A 19,322-nucleotide genomic window follows, 5' to 3' on the forward strand; every position below is an offset into this window, starting at 1 on the left:
TAATTTTTATAAAGAGGCAAAATATTAAGAGTGGTTAGTATAATTTGCTAGAATCTTTTTTTACTGAGTATTTGTATTACATAGAGAAACTGAAAATACATTTTACATAGGAGAATATATGTCATAAGATCCCAAAGCATTCCAATGAAGCAAATTCAGTAATTTTTAAATAGTATTTCCTAGTAATCAGGACTCAAAACATCTTCAGCTTTCAAAGTTTTTACCTTGAATACAACCGTTCTACTGAGTGGTTACCCTGCCTTCCTACCTCTTGGTTAAACAGTGTCATCTTCCTGAAGATATAGGCTGTGTTTCCTTCTTCTGAGTGGCAGGTGACTTGATAACATCCATAGGATGAACTTCCTGTGGGTTCTGGCCAATACTGGTGACACTTAACCTGACATCAATAGATTTAAGAAAAATATGTAATTTAGGCTCTCCAATTTTGAAAATGTTTTAATTTTTAAAAACTTCCAAGCCTACAGAAAAGTTACAAGAATATTTTGATGAACCCTCATTGATCCTTTAACCTAGATCTGCCAACTCCTAAAATTTCTTCATCATTTTTTTCTTTGTAATAATAATGTTTGGATATATTTTGAGACTGCAAATATCCTGTTTTTTTTTTTTTAAATATCCTGTTTATTACACGTTTTCACCCAATGTTTTATGATTGTTATTTCTTGCTTGAATCATTTACTACAAAGAAATTAGCAAATGGTGCACTAAATATGGTATTTTTAGATTTATTTATTTTTAAAGATTTTATTTATTTATTCATGACAGACACAGAGAGAGGCAAAGACATAGAAAAAGGGAGAAGCAGGCTCCTTGCAGGGAGCCCGATACTGGACTTGATCCCCGGACCTGGGATCACGCCTTGAACTGAAGGCAGACACTCAATCACTAAGCCATCCAGGTGTCCTGGTATTTTTAGATTTGAGGTAATGAAATCAATCTCTTAACTAAAATGCCAATCCATTAATTTTCATAATGAAGATTTAAAAAGAAAAAGTTTTACTGTCACATAATTCACGTACCATAAAATTTACCCACTTAAAGTACACAATTCAATTGTTTTCAGAACTGGGCAATCATCAGCACAATCACTTTTAGAGCATTTTTTCACTCCCCAAAGAAACCCCATATCCATTAATAATCACTGTGTGTTCCTCTATCCCAAACCGCTCTCTCAGTCTGGGCCTAGGCAACCATTAATCTATTTCCTGTCCTCTATGAATTTGCCTACTCTGGACACTTCATATAATGCAATCACATTGTGTGTGGGCTTTGATGACTGCCTTTGTCCACTTAGCAAAATGTTTTCTGGGTTCATCCATGTTTTAGCATAGACCACTTTTTCATTTGTTTTAACTGCCATATAATATACAACTATATGATTACACCACATTTTATCTGTTATATTTGGATTGGTTTCACCTTTTGGCAATCATAAATAATGCTCCTACGAACATCTGTGTATTTTTATGTAAACATGTGTTTTCATTGCTCCTGGGTGTGAAACTACGGAGTTTTAATAACTCTGTGTTTAGCCTTTTGAGGAACTGACATTGTTTTCCAAAGTGGCTGCATCTTTTTATGAATCTACCAGCAATACAGGAAGGTTCCATTTTCTCCACATCATTGTCAACACTTAGTATTTTTTTTTTTCCAACACTTAGTATTAGCTGTCATTTTTATTTTAGCGATCCTATATGAAGTGCTACCTCTTTGTGGGTTTGATTTTGCACTTCCCTGGTAACTAATGACGCTGAGCATCTTTCCATGACATTATTGGCCATTTAAATATCTTCTTTTGAGAAACACCTACTCTGAATGTTCAGCCACTTTTAAATTAAGTATTTATCATTTAATTGTTGAGTTGTAGTTCTTTATATATTCTACATACAAATCCCTTATCAAATACATATTAATTTATTTACATTTTTAAAAAAGATTTTATTTATTTGACAGAGCAAGAGAGCACAAACATGGGGAATGGGAGAGGGAGAAACAGGCTCCCCGTGGAGCAGGGAGCTGGACGTGGGGCTTGATCCCAGGATCCTGAGATCATGACCAGAGCCAAAGGCAGACACTCAACAAACTGAGACACCGAGGTGCCTCCATATTAATTCATGAAGATAATAGCTGGTAATAATAATGGCTAACACTTATATATCGTATTTATTATGTGTTAGTCTCTATGATATTAATCACATTACAAGAAAGAAAGCTTAAAGGCTAAAAAAAAGACTAAATCAATGCAAATATTTTGATCATATATGCAAATATATGTTGGAAAAAAAAGCCCAAGCAATGTGTAAGATTCAAGTATGACTTACTCTGCCACGTTCAACTTGTGTGGTCAACATTACAACCATTGAGGAGCCTTGTTCCCAAGTCATCTGCCAAAAATCTGTACAAGTGTGTGGTAATGGCCCTTGACAAGCAATATACTGATTTATAATGCTAGAAGAAGGGATTTCCATCTAAAAAGCAAAGGACACAAAACTGAAGTCTATTACATTATTATTTTGCTATGATCACGTATACGAAAATCATCCACTAAATAATAACTAAATACAACTAATCTCAATAAACTGCAAACTCAGTAAAATAAACATTTATCAATAATATCTTTAAAAGGAGAAGAGAGAGGGAGACAAAACATAAGACTCTTAACCAAGAACAAATTGAGGGTAGATGAAGAAGGGGGATGGGCTAAATGGGTGACTGCTATTAAGGAGGGCACTTGTTTTACAATGAGCACTGAGTTTTTTTTTTTTTTTTTTTTTAGCACTGAGTTTTATATGTAAGTGATGAATCACTAAATTCTACTCCTGCAACCAGTGTTATAGTATGTGTTACTTAACTAGAATTTAAATATAAATTTGAAAAAGAATAAAAACTCAATATATTTATTAATAATTTCTTTACCAGTATAAGAAATTTCTCAGTAGTTACACATATTTATCTTTTAATTATTGGAAACAGAAATTCAAATATTTTCCAAAGCACTCTTAGGGGTTTAAGAGCAGCTTTACAGAAAATCCTGCTTTAGAGGCAGAGAGTTGATACAGAAAGAATACTTGTTTCTAAACAGCTTATTGGTAAAATTTGCAATGAGCAAGAATTCTGCCATTTGTTTTAGTTCAGACTTTACAAATTATGTATACATATGTATGTGTATATATAATACATACACACATAAAAAAGATAGTAAAAAAATTTAATTATTATTTTCAGGAAGATGTAAGATCCTGAGTATTTGGGGAAGATGAGTCATCATTCTACTACTTTTTGAGGCTTAAGAAGAAAAGGTGACACATACATGTAGCACCGAAGAATACCAAAGGGTAAATAAAGAAAGAGGTCTCCCTCCCACCCCAGCCTCTGGTTCACACCCAAGAAGGCAATCTTTTTTTTCTAATTTCTAATATACCCTTTTGGAGATACTCTACATATAACACACAAATGTAGATGCAAACTCAGTTTTCTGTAAAATATAAAAGGTAGCTTATAATGTTCTGTACCTGTTCTCTTTTTCTGCTTTTTTTTTGAGATGTCAGATTAATACACAAAATTTTATTCTTTTTAATGGCTCTACTACGTAAATATACTATAATTTATTTAATGAACATTTAACTTGCTGGTAATCTATTTGCTATGATAAACAAAGTTGCACTGAATAGTTTTGCAAACCTAACATTTTATTAGTTACCTCTCTAAAGAGGTTGTACCCATTAATACTTCCACCAAAAATGTACAAAAATGCTTATTCTCCGATAGTCTCCTTAATATACTGATAATCCCTTATTCACAATTCTGAAACTCTCAGTGCTCTGAAGTGTAAGTCTGTCCTTTTTTGGTACATTTGACCTAATCTGGACTCATCTGACTACAATATCTGACCTGAACTAATAATCTAAGACTACTTCAAGTCTTTACAAGTCCCATTTTCTGGTACTATCCATGGTTTGCTACTGACTATCAATACACTGATTACAGGGTAATGTCTTATAAGTCTGCTAGGGATGTTACTTATTACAGTCTATGGTACAAGCACTGAATAATCTTTAAAAAATCCAAAAAATTCTGAATCCTAAAATATATTTGACCCCAAGATTTCAGAAAAAGGACAAAGACTTGTAAATGGCATTACCACAGTCTTTGATATTTGAAGTCTAATAGGTGAAAAATAGTCATTCTTTCCAGTTTTGATTTGTACTTTTTGTGAGTGTAGACAAGAGTCTAAATGTAGAAAAGTCTTTCCCTTTCTGAGATTTTAAACAATTTCATAGATATCCTCCAAGTACATTCAGGATTCCATTTTTTAACGTTTATATTTTGACATATCTAAAATACGTTACATCAAGAGTGAGTAGGTGAAGTCTCTATACATAAATGACATGAAAACTGGATCTGTTTTAAAACAATCTGGATGTGTGGGGGCATGAGTAGTTGACAACTGCTGAACTGAATGAGGTGTATGTGAAGGTTCATTTTACTTCTACTTTTATATATTTGACATTTTTTACATTACAAAGTAAGAAAAGAAGTTGGTAATCCTTTTATCTCCCTACAAGGGAAGGAAAACCTCCTACAATGATATATTCTAGATTATATCTAGGTATATTACACAACCCATTTACTAATCTATTTTTATCTTCAATGATTTAAAAGTCCATCTCTACCATAAATAACAGTCTAGTAATTATTTCAACCTATTTCTAGACTATTCTATTCCACTACTCTATGCATATGCTAATATGCCAGTATCAAACTATTTATCTTCAAAGATTTTATTTATTCATTCATGAGAGATAGAGAAGCAGAGATATAGGCAGAGGGAGAAGCGGGCTTCCTGTGTGGAACCCAACATGGGACTTGATCCCAGGACCCCAGGATTACGACCTGAGCCAAAGGCAGACTCTCAACCATTGAGCCATCCAGGCACACCCCGAATTATTTTTTAACATTAAATTTATAATATTTTTCAATATCTAACAGTGTTAACATTCTCTCAAGAATGAACCTCAAAGTTTACAGTGGTCCTTCTTATTCTGAATGACAAAAGCTTAATAAAAATAAACTTACATTTATATAATTTGCATTGATATAGTCTTCATTACCCTTTAAAATGACCCGTGTAGCATCATCTGAAAATAATTTAAGAGAAGAATATTTTAATAAAGTAATGCTAAAAAGATTAAACTTAACAAACAGAGATGTAGATACTTACAAGGCGAAATATCTCTGTATCTATTTTTGGAAATATTCTGAGGTAATTTGGCACAAGACATTGTCATTCCAGGTTTTTTCCGATACAGTTGCTAAAAAAAGGGGGGGAGGGTATAAGATGAGTCAAAAAAGACATTAAGAGATTATTTTGTTTTTCAGACTTATTTCTATGCTACAACAAATATGTTTTTCCTTAGGATACCTCATCCATGCAATGACATACCCGAGGCTAGTAGGGTATTGAACCAAATTCAAGAAGCTGATTCTGCATAATTTTTGACATGAATTATACATTGTAGTTTTTTAATGATAAAAGCAAGTGAAAATAATTTTGCTTACAGAAGAATATCTAAGGTATTAAAGAGCAAATCTGCAGAAAACATTTAGCTTTCATTTAATTTGGTGAGGTGTACACAGTATATGAACCAAGGACTTCTTAAAAGAAAAACTGACACGCCCTAAATAATTTATAGTCACAAATGTTTTTTTTTGTCACAAATGTTTTATAGTCACTTATGAATAGCACATACTTTAGAGCAACAAACATGTGACCAACTAGATAGATAAAAGATTAAATATGATGAAGTACAAAAGTCATTTTCCTTTAACCTAGGAGTTTAGCTGTACCATAGCCTATCTTCCTCTGCTACCTTTCATAAAAATAGCTGTTTAATTACAGAAAAAAATTTAGTTTGATGACATTACTCATAAAATCTCCTTATTTCTCTCTTTTAAAAAGATATCTATTTATGTAACTACAGCAAGCATTTTTTTTAAAGATTTTATTTATTTATTCATGAGAAACACACACAGAGAGAGAGGCAGAGACACAGGCAGAGGGAGAAGCAGGCTCCATGCAGGGAGCCTGACGAGGGACTCGATCCTGGGTCTCCAGGATCAGGTCCCGGGCAGAAGGTGACTCTAAACCACTGAGCCACCGGGCTGCCCCATAGCTAGCATTTTGGAAGCAATATTTAAAACTACGTATTTTAGAATATTTATTATGCCAAATATTTCACAGAATACCATTTTAGTTTATAAAATATAAATGATAGATTAGACAGTTAAGAAACCATGAAATTAATTTAAAAATATGGTCCAACATCCTTTCCCTACAATATTACTTACATCAAATTGTGTAAGGACTGTTCCAGTGACAAGCCCCTCAGCTAGCTGAATCATTGACTCCCGCAGGGAATGGTCATCCTGATGGATGCTATCTAGTGGGGCTTTCTCAGGAATGTACTGGAAGTCTGGCTCATTTTCTAGCTTTTCTTCCACTACATCATATACAGCTAAAAAAACAAAAACAAAAAAGCCACATGGAAATCTTAATAAACCAGCAAAGAATTTACCAGATGAATTAATCAGATTTGAATCTAGTGCCACTGTGTAAGGGACCGAGTAGCTGTGAAGCTGAACTTTGCTGTACCTTTAGGAAAAAGAAACATTCTTGGCCATATTGCTAAAAATGTCTATAACCTGAAGAGACAATTAGAAAAAGAACTGTCAAGAATCAGCTAAGAACAGACCTGCCCTTAAATTGTGGAACCTAGAACAAAAATAGAAACAGAGACATGTGTGTGTGTGTGTCTGTGTGTATGTGTCTGTGTGTGTGTTTGTGTATATATATGCAGGGAGGCCGATGTGGGACTCAATCCTGGGTCTCTAGGATCATACTCTGGGCTGTAGGCAGTGCTAAACCGCCGCGCCACTGGGGCTGCCTGTTTCTGATACGTTTTGTAAACATAAAGTTTGATTATATGTTGTTTTAAGTAAAAAGGGAAATGATAAATTAAAAAAAATAAAAAGGGACATACTAAAAATAAATACAGGTCCCAGTCCAGATTTTTTTTTTTTGAGAGATAGAGAGCGGTGTCCATGCAAGTGGGAGAGGCGAGGAGTAGGGGTGGGAGTGGGGGTGGGGGTGGGGGGGTGGGGGGAGAGGGAGAGAGAGAGAGAGAAAGAGAAAGAGAATGAGAGAGAATATCATAAGCAGGCTCCACTACCAGCAAGGAATCCCATACTGGGGTCGATCTCACAACCTTGTGATCATGACCTGAGTTGAAATCAAGAGTCAGGTGCTTAACTGACTGAGCTACCCAGATGTGCCCTACCCTCAGTCCAGATTCTGATGATAAAAACAACAGAAAGATCTTTTGTAAAGAAGTAAACCCTAGGTAATTTCCTCTCCTAATTTAAAATATAAGCAAAGTGATTTGGAATTGCAAAATGCCATGCCTTTTCCATTATATGGAACTTTGTTCATAATCTGGTTCATGAATTTATGAGCAGGTAACTGAGTGTCTTGGTGCTAAACTGCCTTCAACTGTAAAGTGGGCATAATTCATCTTTCATTGGACGGGTGTAAAGATTAAATAAGAATATGCAAAATAGCCTATGTGTAGAACTTACTATTAGGTTCTTTAGGATGTGTTATCAAGAGAAAATGGAAGAAACAAAATAGAGTACTAGGTCTTAGTAAAAAACTTTAGTTGCTTTATGTGACAGAAAATGCCTAATAATGAATCACCTACATATCAAGTCTAAATGAAGGAGTTCCTTGAAAAGTCAAAATAGAATGTTCTGTTGAAGTCTTTAGATTTTTCTTAGAAAACCAATTCTAGACCACGAATGCAGAAAAACACAAAGTAGAGAAGATAAAATGAAAATGCCTATAAAAGCCAAAAAAAAAAAAAAAAAAAAGCCTGTTTGTACCCAAGAGACAAAATGACAATTCTTTATTTTTATTTTTTTAAAGGAACTTTCTTGGAAAACTTTGCAGGGTTGGGTGTGGTGGGGTGGGGAATGGCTCAAGTTCTGACTACATTTTAGTTCCCCATGGTATATAACAACCAGTAGCGAGGCATTAACCAATAATTACCCTTGTGGCTAAAACTATGATTGCAAACTGTTGGGAATAAAACTAGAAGAATGTGTCTAATGGCAGGCTGAAGACATATAAGAACCTTTCTCTGAGGAGCCTGATGGAGCGTTATGGAAATCTGAAACAATGGCATATGAACACAGAAGGATCTGGGATTGTTATACTGGAGAAAGAGGGAAGGTTTCTGGTAAAATTAGCTACTGTCAAAAACTGAAGGGGGATTTAACATTTTTTGCATAGCATAAAGGGACAGAATTGGGAACAAAGAGACTGAAAGAAGATGAATTTTAATTCAATTAATAGTTCAAGCTACCCAAGAGGAAATTGAAGTGCTTCAGAGTGCTGAGTGCTGCACACTGCCAGGGTGATTGATCTTGAGGCTGTTGTTGGGGAAACTCAAGCAATCAGCAAAGGAGCGAGAGTGTATGGCATTAAGGTTCCTCCAAACCTGGAACTTTGGCTATGAATTAACAAGTCAGCTGTCCAGATAAGGAATGAAATGATTAGGTTACTGGCATTGTTTACTGCCAACAAAGACAGGATTTTAACTATAGCTCGCTAGAGTTTTCTAAAAGTGGTTCAAAATGTACTCATTTACTTACTGCATACCTACCACTACTAGAGCAACTGAGCGAAGTGGGAAGATATTTCAGCAACAGTGGTCAGAAGAAAAGGACTTTCTGGGGATGAGAGCTGAGCAGAGACCTGAATGAAGTGAGAGTGTAAGTCCTATCAAAATCAAGGAGAGTGTTTTAGGCAGAAGGAACAACAACAAAAAAAAGCCAGCAAAGGACAGAGTGAGCAAGGCTGTGTGACAGGCAAGGAGCCAAGAACTGAATTTTAATCCAAGTATGAATGGAAGCCACTGTGCTTTCAGCAAGAAACCACATGACATAATTTACGTTTTAAAAAGCCCACTCTGGTTGCTGTGTCCAGTAACAAATACTAACAAATTACAAAAATATCCCGTGCTACATAGAGTACTTACCATTAGGTCGAACCAGGAGTACGAGTTCCCCAGAATGTCTCTCACAGCTAGCTTTAATGAACAGGACAACTTGATCATGGGTATGTTCAGCAATGTCCCGACCATTGATCAGTACAACTTGGTCCCCTTCATTCAATCGAGGGACACAGAGGTCAGCCTGTAATGTAACATAAATAAGGTTTTAGATGTGCATATGGCTTTCTGAAAGTAAAGCACAGGAATATGTTTTTATACTCTCCAGCAGAAGAATGAAAAGTACATAGAGAAGAGCATCTGCCCATTTATTTTTCTATTTGCAAAAAGCAGAAATCTATGAATGAAGCTGCTTTTTTCCCCTTTTCTTTCAACAACTTTTATCCTTGATGCCCTATTTTAATGTCTAGATATACAGATAAGATTAATAACCTCAAGGTGCGTAGATAATGACAGCCCTTACTCTGCACTGTCCAGGTATGTACAAATCTGTTACCACAGTTTAGTTAAATAACACCAATCCCCTAACAACATTCAAATTCTATTTACCACAATAAATTGTGAATAACTGCATAAAGGATGAGCTTTGCTACTAGCACATGAGTCTACAAATCACTTCATAAATAACAGACACACATCATGATCAGTGACCAATCACATTATTTCTTTCAAAGTCGGCTGGTGATCTGTTGTGCATCTGTTCATCAGTTCATGCAGAGATAGCAAAGCAGGCACTTATGTCCCCAGCTTGTCTCCCACTGATAAACCCATGTAAATAGGCAACCAACCAGAAAAGCTAAAAACACAGCAAAGAAACAAAAGAGTGATAGTGATAGAAGAACATTCAAATCGAAAGTGAACCACTGATAGTGGAAATACTGACACTACTACTGTTAGATAGTCTCCATACATGCAGTGAAGGGAATTCAGTGAAGGCACGCTTATTAACATAAATGATGAAAATGGCACTGATGAGAAGGATGACGATGTCCTCAAGGAAGTGGTGCTGGCAAAAAAATTCTCACTGAAGGTCACATTTCACAACATTGAAAATACACAAGATAAAATGTTGAAAGTGAATTCAAATTTAGAAATGAGTAGGACATTTGCCAAGGAGAGAAAAATGCTCCCCCTGTATTTTAAGTTATATGACAATAAGGGCAACAACAAGCCACTGCTCAAAGTACTTCCTCAAGGTAACAGAATACTTTATTTCTCAGTGTTTCTAGTGATTTGGATTACAGGATACTAAGCCAGTATTAGTTTTACTATTTTTTCACCTCTCTATACATTTTTAATGGGAACTAAAAGAGATTTAAATTATTTGATAAAAAATTTAAAGGTCATAGAAAGCATAACTTTTCCCATTGACTACCAAGATCTCCTTGCACAGTTGTCTTTGCTGTCCTGCACTACTGTGTTACTGAGGACTGCCATTTTATTGAGAAAACAAAGGCATAATTAAGCTAAAAGAAGTAAGCAGAAATATAGACAGCATGCTCCAGGAACATAGCAATGAGAACATATGGAAGTCAAGTCAGGAAGGATGATAGGTTGAATAGAGAAGGAAATGACTGGGTTGGACCTTACAACAAAGGGAGCTTAAAGAAATGAAAGCACAAATACTCAAATTCATATATTCTTTCATAATAGAAAGTCAACAAATACAACAAGTACTGTCACTAGCGGAAAGAGCACTGGTCTAAAAGCCAAGTTCTTCCTTGGCTGCTTATGAAGTGTGTGATTTTAGACACATGAGACTCTGAAAATGAAGCAGGTATCTCCACTAATTATTTCATAGAGTTGCAAAGACAAAAATGAGATAATTCAATGCAAAGCATTAAAATACAGAAAATTCAAGTTTAGAGGTTATGACCGTTCTCTCTAGTTGCTTCTTTTCTATCTCTACTTCTTGTGGTGGAGCAGATGACATTCACATACTCTCTCTGTGCACTAGCAGGGTGATACTTTTGTGTACCATTTAGTCCCAAGTTTTTGTAATTGCCTTTGCAGTACCCAAACAGTAGTGAACTGGGAGATATGTAATGGGCTAGTGCAAATAGTTATCCTCTCACCTTACTTTGTGAATAGTACAATTAGTAGACAGAAAGAAAAACATGACTTCAATTGGGAACTGAAGAATTGGGCATTATTTTATCCATTTCAGAAGATGTCCAATATAAAAACTAACATTAAAATATTTGAAATCCTGTTCTTCTCCCCCAATCACCTAAAATGAGGTTTACAACTGGAAACCTGTGATCATCTCTAAATTAATAAGATAATGTAAAGATAATAAATTTTTATTATTCTTATAAATGCAGTCAATATTTTTAAAAAAGCCTTATTTTAGAGAGAGAGCAAGAGAGCAAGAGTGGGGGGAGGGACAGAGGGAATCTCAAGCAGATTCCCTACTAATCATGGAGCCCAATACACGGCTCCATTCTATGACCATCATGAGATCATGACCTGAGATGAAACCAAGCATTGGATGCTTAACCAACTAAGCCTCCCAGGAGCCCACAGCCAATATACTTTATTTTTAAAATAATTTTTATTTTCTCCTTCTGGAAGCCTCATTCTTCCTTCCTTAACTATTATTATGCTTCACTGTTTGTTTTAATTTCTATCCCTTTCTTGTCTTTCATTCTCGGTCTTTTGGGAACTTTTGTGTTTTCTCTTATCTTTAAAATATGAGTCTGTTTTCTAGCCTTTCCAATCCAATGTGGCGCTTGAACTCATGACCCAGAGATCAAGAGTAGCATGCTCTACCAACTGAACCAGCCAGGCACCCCTTAGCCAATATATGGGACATAGTTCTACAAGACAGAAAGAAAAAATTACCAATAATCTGTACAACCTAAAAAGAAAATTTAGAGTCAAAGGATTCTATTTGGAAATGAACCTGTCTATATAAAGTTCCCTGAACATCTGACTTAATTGAAAATGATACACATTCACTGCTCAGGAAAATTACTATTTCTTTTGTGTCATTCACTATTACAAGTGGTATATAAATAAAAAAAGATTATTTTTTAAAAAGATTTTTTTTATTCATGAGACACAGAGAGGCAGAGACACAGGCAGAGGAAGAAGTAGGCTCCATGCAGGGAGCCCGATGTGGGACTAGATCCCGGGACTCCAGGATCACGCTCTGGGCCGAAGGCAGGAGCCAAACCGCTGAGCCACCCAGGGATCCTCTCATTATTTTTTCTAATTACAAGAACAATACATTCTCATTGTCATGATTCGGACAATTAAAAAGAGGAATACAGAAGAGATAAACCCCAATAATTCTACTACCCAGATGAAATGCTATTAACAGTCTGAGCAAACAGACTTTGTTTGTTTCCAGACTTTTTAATGTGCTAACTCACATGTTAAAAAACTGGATTAAGGGTGCCTGGATAGCTCAGTCAATCAAATGAGTGACTCCTGATTTCGAATTAGGTCATGATCTCAGATCTCAAGGTTGTGAGATTGAGCCCCGAGTTTGGCTCTGTGCTGGGTACAGAGCCTGCTTAAGATTCTTTTTCTGCCCCTCCCCTCCTCCCTCCAAAATGAAAAAAATAAATAAATGTAAAATTTATAAGTTGTATCAAACATACATATAGATCAATAATAAGCATTTTCAAGTTAATTTTTGAATTTAAATACAATTAACATATAATGTATTATTAGCTTCAGAGGTAGAGGTCAGTGATTCATCAGTTGCATAAAACACTGAGTGCCCATTCCATCACAGGCCCTCCTTAATGCCCATCACCCAGTTACTCCATCTCCCAACCCCCTTTCTCCATCAAGGCTCAGTTTGTTTCCTATGATTAAGAGTCTCTTTTGGTTTGTCTCTCTGATTTTGTCTTGCTGCATTTTCTATAACACCATTTTATGAACATATTTCCATTATGTATATGGAGCTCCATCATCCATCATTTCAACAGCTGCAAAACAGCACATTTATTTCACCAATCCTAACGATGTACATTTTTGTCATCCCATTTTTATTATAAACAGTATTACAACGAACGTCCTTGTGTATCCTTTGTTCCCTAGTCCAACTGCTTTATTAGAGGAAATTGCTAAAAGTGGAATCAATAGGTCAAAAGATATATGTATCTGATGAAAAAAAATTGTAGCTTAATTTCTATTTTTAGTAAAGTTATATATTAAACATCTCAAAGAACTGACTAGGTCATAAGATTACTAAGACAAGAAGCCATTTCTTGTGTTTTTCTCTACCATCCCTCTACCCCAGGCAACTTCTTTCAACATTTTAGCTACATCTTTTGTACCTACTTCAGTATTTCTAAACAACACCCTCACATTTTGTTTTCCTTTAGTTTTCTATTTTAGATATTATCTACAGGGAAAAATTTATGAATCTTTCATCTTCTCCTTTGCAGTCTGTCCCACACATATATTTTCCACCATTTATGTACTAATAAATAATTTGAAGACTTCCCTGATCTCTGTCCCTATCCTTCATATGCATAATAGGTTCAGGAGGCATTTCATACATCATACTCTTGTCCTGTACCCTCTGCTCACAAGTGCTTTTGTTGAAAAGTGGACATCTGGGGCAGCCCGGGTGGCTCAGCGGTTCAGTGCTGCCTTTAGCCCAGGGCCTGATCCTGGAGACCCAGGATCGAGTCCCACATCAGGCTCCCTGCATGGGGCCTGCTTCTCCCTCTGCCTGTGTCTCTGCCTCTCTTTCTCTCTGTCTCTCATGAATAAATAAAGTCTTTAAAAAAAAAAAAGAAAAGAAAAGTAGACATCTGATACAAGTTGGATCTATGAAGAGTTCACTTCCCAGGAGTCTGTAAACTGGATTGAGGTTTAATCCCTCTGGTTGGCTGAGCTGATAATATATGAATCTGGAAGTTACTAGTAGCCCATTATATCAACTGAGGAAAATAGTGATAGCTATACAATTTCTCTTTAGTAGAGATGCAGGGGTCACAATCATATTGTGAAAGTAGAGAGTGTGTGGTGGTGATGCTATAGGACTAACTGGAAACTGGTACTAAGTACACTCTTTTTATTTAGACTGTATCTTACTTAGAGGAGCTACAGAGATGAGGGTGATCCCTTGAACAAACTGGTTTGCAATGAGAAAGAACGGAACATAAAAAGAAATAGAGATGAAAAACAGGGAGTTCTGATGTTCATTTTAAGTTTTTTTTGTAGAGGTCTGATTGCATTCCTATCCCTGGGTTTTGTGAGGAATCTCTATAACTATATGATTATGTATGCGATATTTTATTTATACAAAGCCACATTCAGATAACTCACAGGTGTTCCTGGTGCTACTCGAGACACAATCACAGGCATCTTCTGATCATATCCTCCCTGAACAACAGAGCAAGTCAGATTTTAGTCAAATATTACCAAAATATACATATCTTAATTTAAAAACTGAATACAATGTAAATTCTCAGTTACCTTTACATTGAATCCAAACCTTCCATTTTCATCAGGTTTCATTCTGATTAGAACAAGATTATCTTGTGGAATACCACCATTAGGCTTAAAAAGACAAAAATAAATAACATAATTTTCCTCATTTATAATCTCTTCTTCAAAGATACACATGATGCATGCTTTTTGTATGTTGATATTATCTATAGCATATAAAAAAGCATAATTTAAATTCAAATGCTAATTCAGGAACGTAAATTTTGACTAATAACTTGCAGTTACACCAATTAGATACAGTCTCCTTGCCCTAGCACGCTAGACTGAGTGCAAGGAGGAATAGGTATTACGAATGCAGTTATTAATTGCAAGATCCTTGGAACCCAGATCAAAGTCTTGCACACAGTAAGTGTTCATAAGTGTTGCATGAATTCACATTCCTCCCTCTGCTTTTAAAAACTGATTTATTGGAATATAATTCAAATGCTATACATTTCAAAGTATATAATTCAATAATTTTTATTATAGCCACAGTTATAGAAATACCACGACCATTTAATTTAAAAAATTGTCATCATGTCCCAAAGAGACCCTGTACCCATTACCAGTCATTTCCCATCCCATCACCCCCATTCCTTATTACTCTGCAATCATTAACCTATTTTCTATCTCTATACATTTGAACCATTTCACATATATGGTTTCTCCTTGCACCTTATTTCATTCCCTCATGTCCCTTTAAGTTTCCTAAAATAGACCCATATTTCTCTGTCTTAATACATCTTCATGAATACAGTGTATCTCTAAAATTTACTGACATTCTTACTTTCGGTTTATTTGTATCTACTTGAGAAAGCAATGAAAATTCATAAATCAGAGGATTCTAAAAATTTACCATTTTTGTTGTGGTAAAAGCATGTTCTCTAAGGGAAAAGTACCAACACGATTCATAAATATATTTTATAGAACAGAGGGTGGTTATATATTCCAGGAACCTGTACTCAATTTCAAAAGGTTGATGAAATGATAGTCTCTGTATTCACTGAATTATATAATACAGTTAATGGTATTTAATGGATTATTCATTAGCATTTGTTCTGAAAATGTGTGTTTTGCAAAACTAAATTCAACATAAATTTGTCAAGAATGGACTTTTAGAGTAATGATATAAGGAAATTCCACAATTGGGTTATATCATGGCAAAATTCATTAGCAACATTATGATGAAAAAGAGAAAGTATAATAATAAAATTTACAGACAAAACACACTACAGTATAAAAAATTTTATTTCCAATTTAAAAATTTCAAAGCGACATGAGAATATCTGAAAGCTACTCACAGTAGATTTTTCAGGAGAAGATGGAACATCAAATGTTTCACTAATATGGTTTTCCAGATCTTGTTGAGAATGTGAATAATAAATTTGGTTCCAACTGTTTTTCTTGGATTGTTTGGGTGGTAAAGCTGGAGGCTGCCCATCTCCAGGGGTCTCTTGTGATCTGGATAGGAGAAAGGAAAAAAAAAATTTGTATTTTGGAAACTGTCTTCTACAACTGTTATTTTAAAAGCTATGGTCAAAACCAAAACAAAACAAAATAACATAAAACCTAGGAATAGGTTTTATGCAAATTAGAAATTTACAATGTCTAGTAGGAGACAAGCTTTATTTATTTATTTTTAAAAGATTTTTATTTATTTATTCATGAGAGACACAGAGAGAGACAGGCAGAGACACAGGCAGAGGGAGAAGCAGGCTCTATGCAGGGAGCCTGACGTGGGACTCGATCCCGGGACTCCATGATCATGCCCTGGGCTGAAGGCAGCACTAAACCGCTGAGCCTCCCAGGCTGCCCCAGGAGACAAGCTTGCTTGCTTTATCTATCTATCTATCTATCTATCTATCTATCTATCTATCTATCTATCTATTTATTTAGAGACAAGCTTTAAATACCATTACTTAGGGATGCCTGGGTGGCTCAGTGGTTGAGCATCTGCCTTTGGCTCAGATCGTGATCCTGGAGTCCTGGGATCGAGTCCCACATCAGGCTCCTTGAGGGGAGCCTGCTTCTCTCTCTGCCTATGTCTCTGCCTCTCTCTGTGTCTCTCATGAATAAATAAAAAAATACCATATTTATTTGCAAGTGTTACTGTTTAATGAAATATTTCTTAACTTTTTAAGTAATATATCAAATTCCCTACTTTACCAAATCTGTAAACAATTCTATATAATAATCAAATATACTTTAAGGGTACCACTATGAAGATATTTATGATATTTATTAATCTACTATAATAGTATACATTCCTTTCCAAATCACTTTTTTAAAATAAGGTTTTCAATGGAGTCACAAAGATAGCCAGGAAAAAAGGCAACCAAAGAGAAATCAGAATTAAGAGTTTGAGCCATTCCACACATCTGGTACATCTAGAGAACTTGTGATTGGCACAATTTACTCAGAAATAAAACATAATTCATGAAAATAATGAACTCAGTACTGCAACAAAGATTAGAATCTGAGTAAGAGTGCTGAGCTCACTAAGGAGACAAAACTGGACACGACAGTGTTGGTGTACATAATTTAAAGAAACAAAATCCAGTTAACATTAGGGAGCATAAGACTCAATTTCTGATAGCCAAGGATTGATAAAAAGAGCTAGGCAGGAAGAGCTTCAAAGTAAAAACGGTAGTTTTTTTAAACCCAGAATAGTATATGTAATAACATTACTTGTGAGTTTTTCACAAAGGCCAGAAGGGGGAACCAGTAGTTCAATTTACTAGGAAGCATGTATCCAAGGAGATTGCGGAAGCAAGGAGATTAAGTAAAGTAAGAGGAAATGGTTCACATGGTAAGAGCAGTGACTATTACTGAGGTTGTTATTTATCTCTGGGATGCCAGGAGGCCTTTGGGAAAATAAAAGAATTACTATCCATTGCCTAAGGTCCCGTAAGAGAATTGATAAAACTGCTATGTCAAGTTACATGGCTGCTACTGTACTATTCAGGCACAGATTTTATCCAGTTTTGCTTTTTTGTTAAGTAACAACAGATGCCTAAGATATAAGCTGTAAGGTCTTGAGGAAGTGGAACTACATTAGATGGCATCATTGCTCAAAAATTGTATATCCTCTGGTTGACATTAGGCTTGGCCATATGACTTGTTCTGGCCAATGAAATGTGAGTAGAAGTAGTCACTTTTGTTTTAGCTTTTTTTTTTTAATTATATTTTTTAAAAAGATTTATTTATTTATTTATTCATGAAAGACAGAGAGAGAGGCAGAGACATAGGCAGAGGGAGAAGCAGACTCCATGCAGGGAGCTCGATGTGGGAGTCGATCCCGGGACTCCAGGATCGCGCCCTGGGCCAAAGGCAGGCGCCAAACCGCTGAGCCACCCAGGGATCCCCTGTTTTAGCTTTTTAAAAAAGATTTTATTTATTTATTCATGAAAGAGAAAGAGAAAGGCAGAGATATAGGCAGAGGGAGAAGCAGGCTCCCTGTGAGGAGCCCAATGTGGGACTTGATCCCAGGGACCCGGGATCACAACTTGAGCCAAAGGCAGATGCTCAATCACTGAGCCACTCAGGTGCCCCAGAAGTGGTCACTTTAAGAAACAAAAAATTCACAGTTTATTATGCTTCTCTTTCTCCTTGGTCATGAGACTTGCCATGCTCCAAATAAGAGTTTGGGTCCTGGAACAGACCTGACATGGAGTAGAGCCACAGATGATCCATGAGCAAATTAATTCAAGAAAGAAATAAGCTTTGTTGTTGTAAGTCACTATAAGGCGGAGTAATTTGCTACCACAGCATAATTTATCCCAAGATAGTGGATACAGAAAGTAGTGTCAGAGTAGCTCTTTAATATCTATGCTCTCCCTAGGTAGAGAAGGTGTGAAGCTTAGAGGCTCACTGCTAAATACCTGCAGGATATACATAATGAAGCTAAAAATTTGATTAGCCAAGGAAATCAGCCAGGATTAAAAATAAATGGTATAACTGTATGGTCCTCCAGAGAAGTTTCTCTTAAGAGAGAATATAGTCCTAAATTTTCATAATGTAATATAAAACTTTTTTTTTTAAACATTTTTTTTATTTATTTATGATAGTCATACAGAGAGAGAGAGGCAGAGACACAACAGGCAGAGGGAGAAGCAGGCTCCATGCACCAGGAGCCCGATGTGGGATTCGATCCCGGGTCTCCAGGATCGCGTCCTGGGCCAAAGGCAGGCGCCAAACCGCTGCGCCACCCAGGGATCCCTGTAATATAAAACTTAATCACTAAGTAAGTTGGTAAGTCATAATGCCCACTCAGCCTAACTTTCCACATAGAAGTCTTTAGGGAATAAAATGCTCAAAATTCTGAGAAGTCTGTAAGGACTGCAAAAAAGAACGTATCTCTCTTTTCAGCAAAGCCTTCTTTGAGGTCTACCTTGATGTTCAGGGATTACAGGTACCAAACATACTAGTTTTTATTCTACTCGTTTCCACTCCAAGAACTCAAGGCTTTCAGATCCAATGTATTGAAATATTGCCAGTATGGGAAAATGTTCCTACAGATGAAAACAGAGACACGGATCTCAACCATGGCCTGCCAGAAGGGATTAGGACACAAAGACAGACATCCCCTTGCACAGCCTCACATATGTGACATTTCTAAAAAGCAGTTGATACAAAGCCTCCAAGAATTTACAAAATCCAGAAGTCCCTGAACTCCACATCTATCCAAAGATTTTTTTTCTAGTTTTGCATTTATTTGTCACACCCAGGAAACGGCTTCAAAACTAAAGATCCATAGGGCATAGTATAAGGTTGAGATCA

General features: G+C 35.9%; 1 protein-coding gene across 14 annotated transcripts in view; it reads right to left on the reverse strand.

The window, feature by feature from the left end:
* The window catches only part of PTPN4 (protein tyrosine phosphatase non-receptor type 4), a 207,937-nt gene that overhangs the window by 17,016 nt on the left and 171,599 nt on the right, over positions 1-19,322 (reverse strand). For all 14 annotated transcript variants that reach the window (XM_072788886.1, XM_072788891.1, XM_072788887.1 and 11 more), the window contains 9 exons: positions 15,845-16,004; positions 14,532-14,615; positions 14,382-14,438; positions 9,117-9,273; positions 6,370-6,536; positions 5,243-5,333; positions 5,098-5,159; positions 2,343-2,489; positions 269-397 (listed from right to left, as the gene is read on the reverse strand). In XM_072788886.1, the coding sequence (XP_072644987.1) occupies positions 269-397; positions 2,343-2,489; positions 5,098-5,159; positions 5,243-5,333; positions 6,370-6,536; positions 9,117-9,273; positions 14,382-14,438; positions 14,532-14,615; positions 15,845-16,004 (1,054 nt within the window). The remainder of the gene's footprint in view (positions 1-268; positions 398-2,342; positions 2,490-5,097; positions 5,160-5,242; positions 5,334-6,369; positions 6,537-9,116; positions 9,274-14,381; positions 14,439-14,531; positions 14,616-15,844; positions 16,005-19,322) is intronic.

Source organism: Canis lupus, chromosome 20, assembly GCF_048164855.1.
Source record: "Canis lupus baileyi chromosome 20, mCanLup2.hap1, whole genome shotgun sequence".
NCBI lineage: Eukaryota > Metazoa > Chordata > Mammalia > Carnivora > Canidae > Canis > Canis lupus.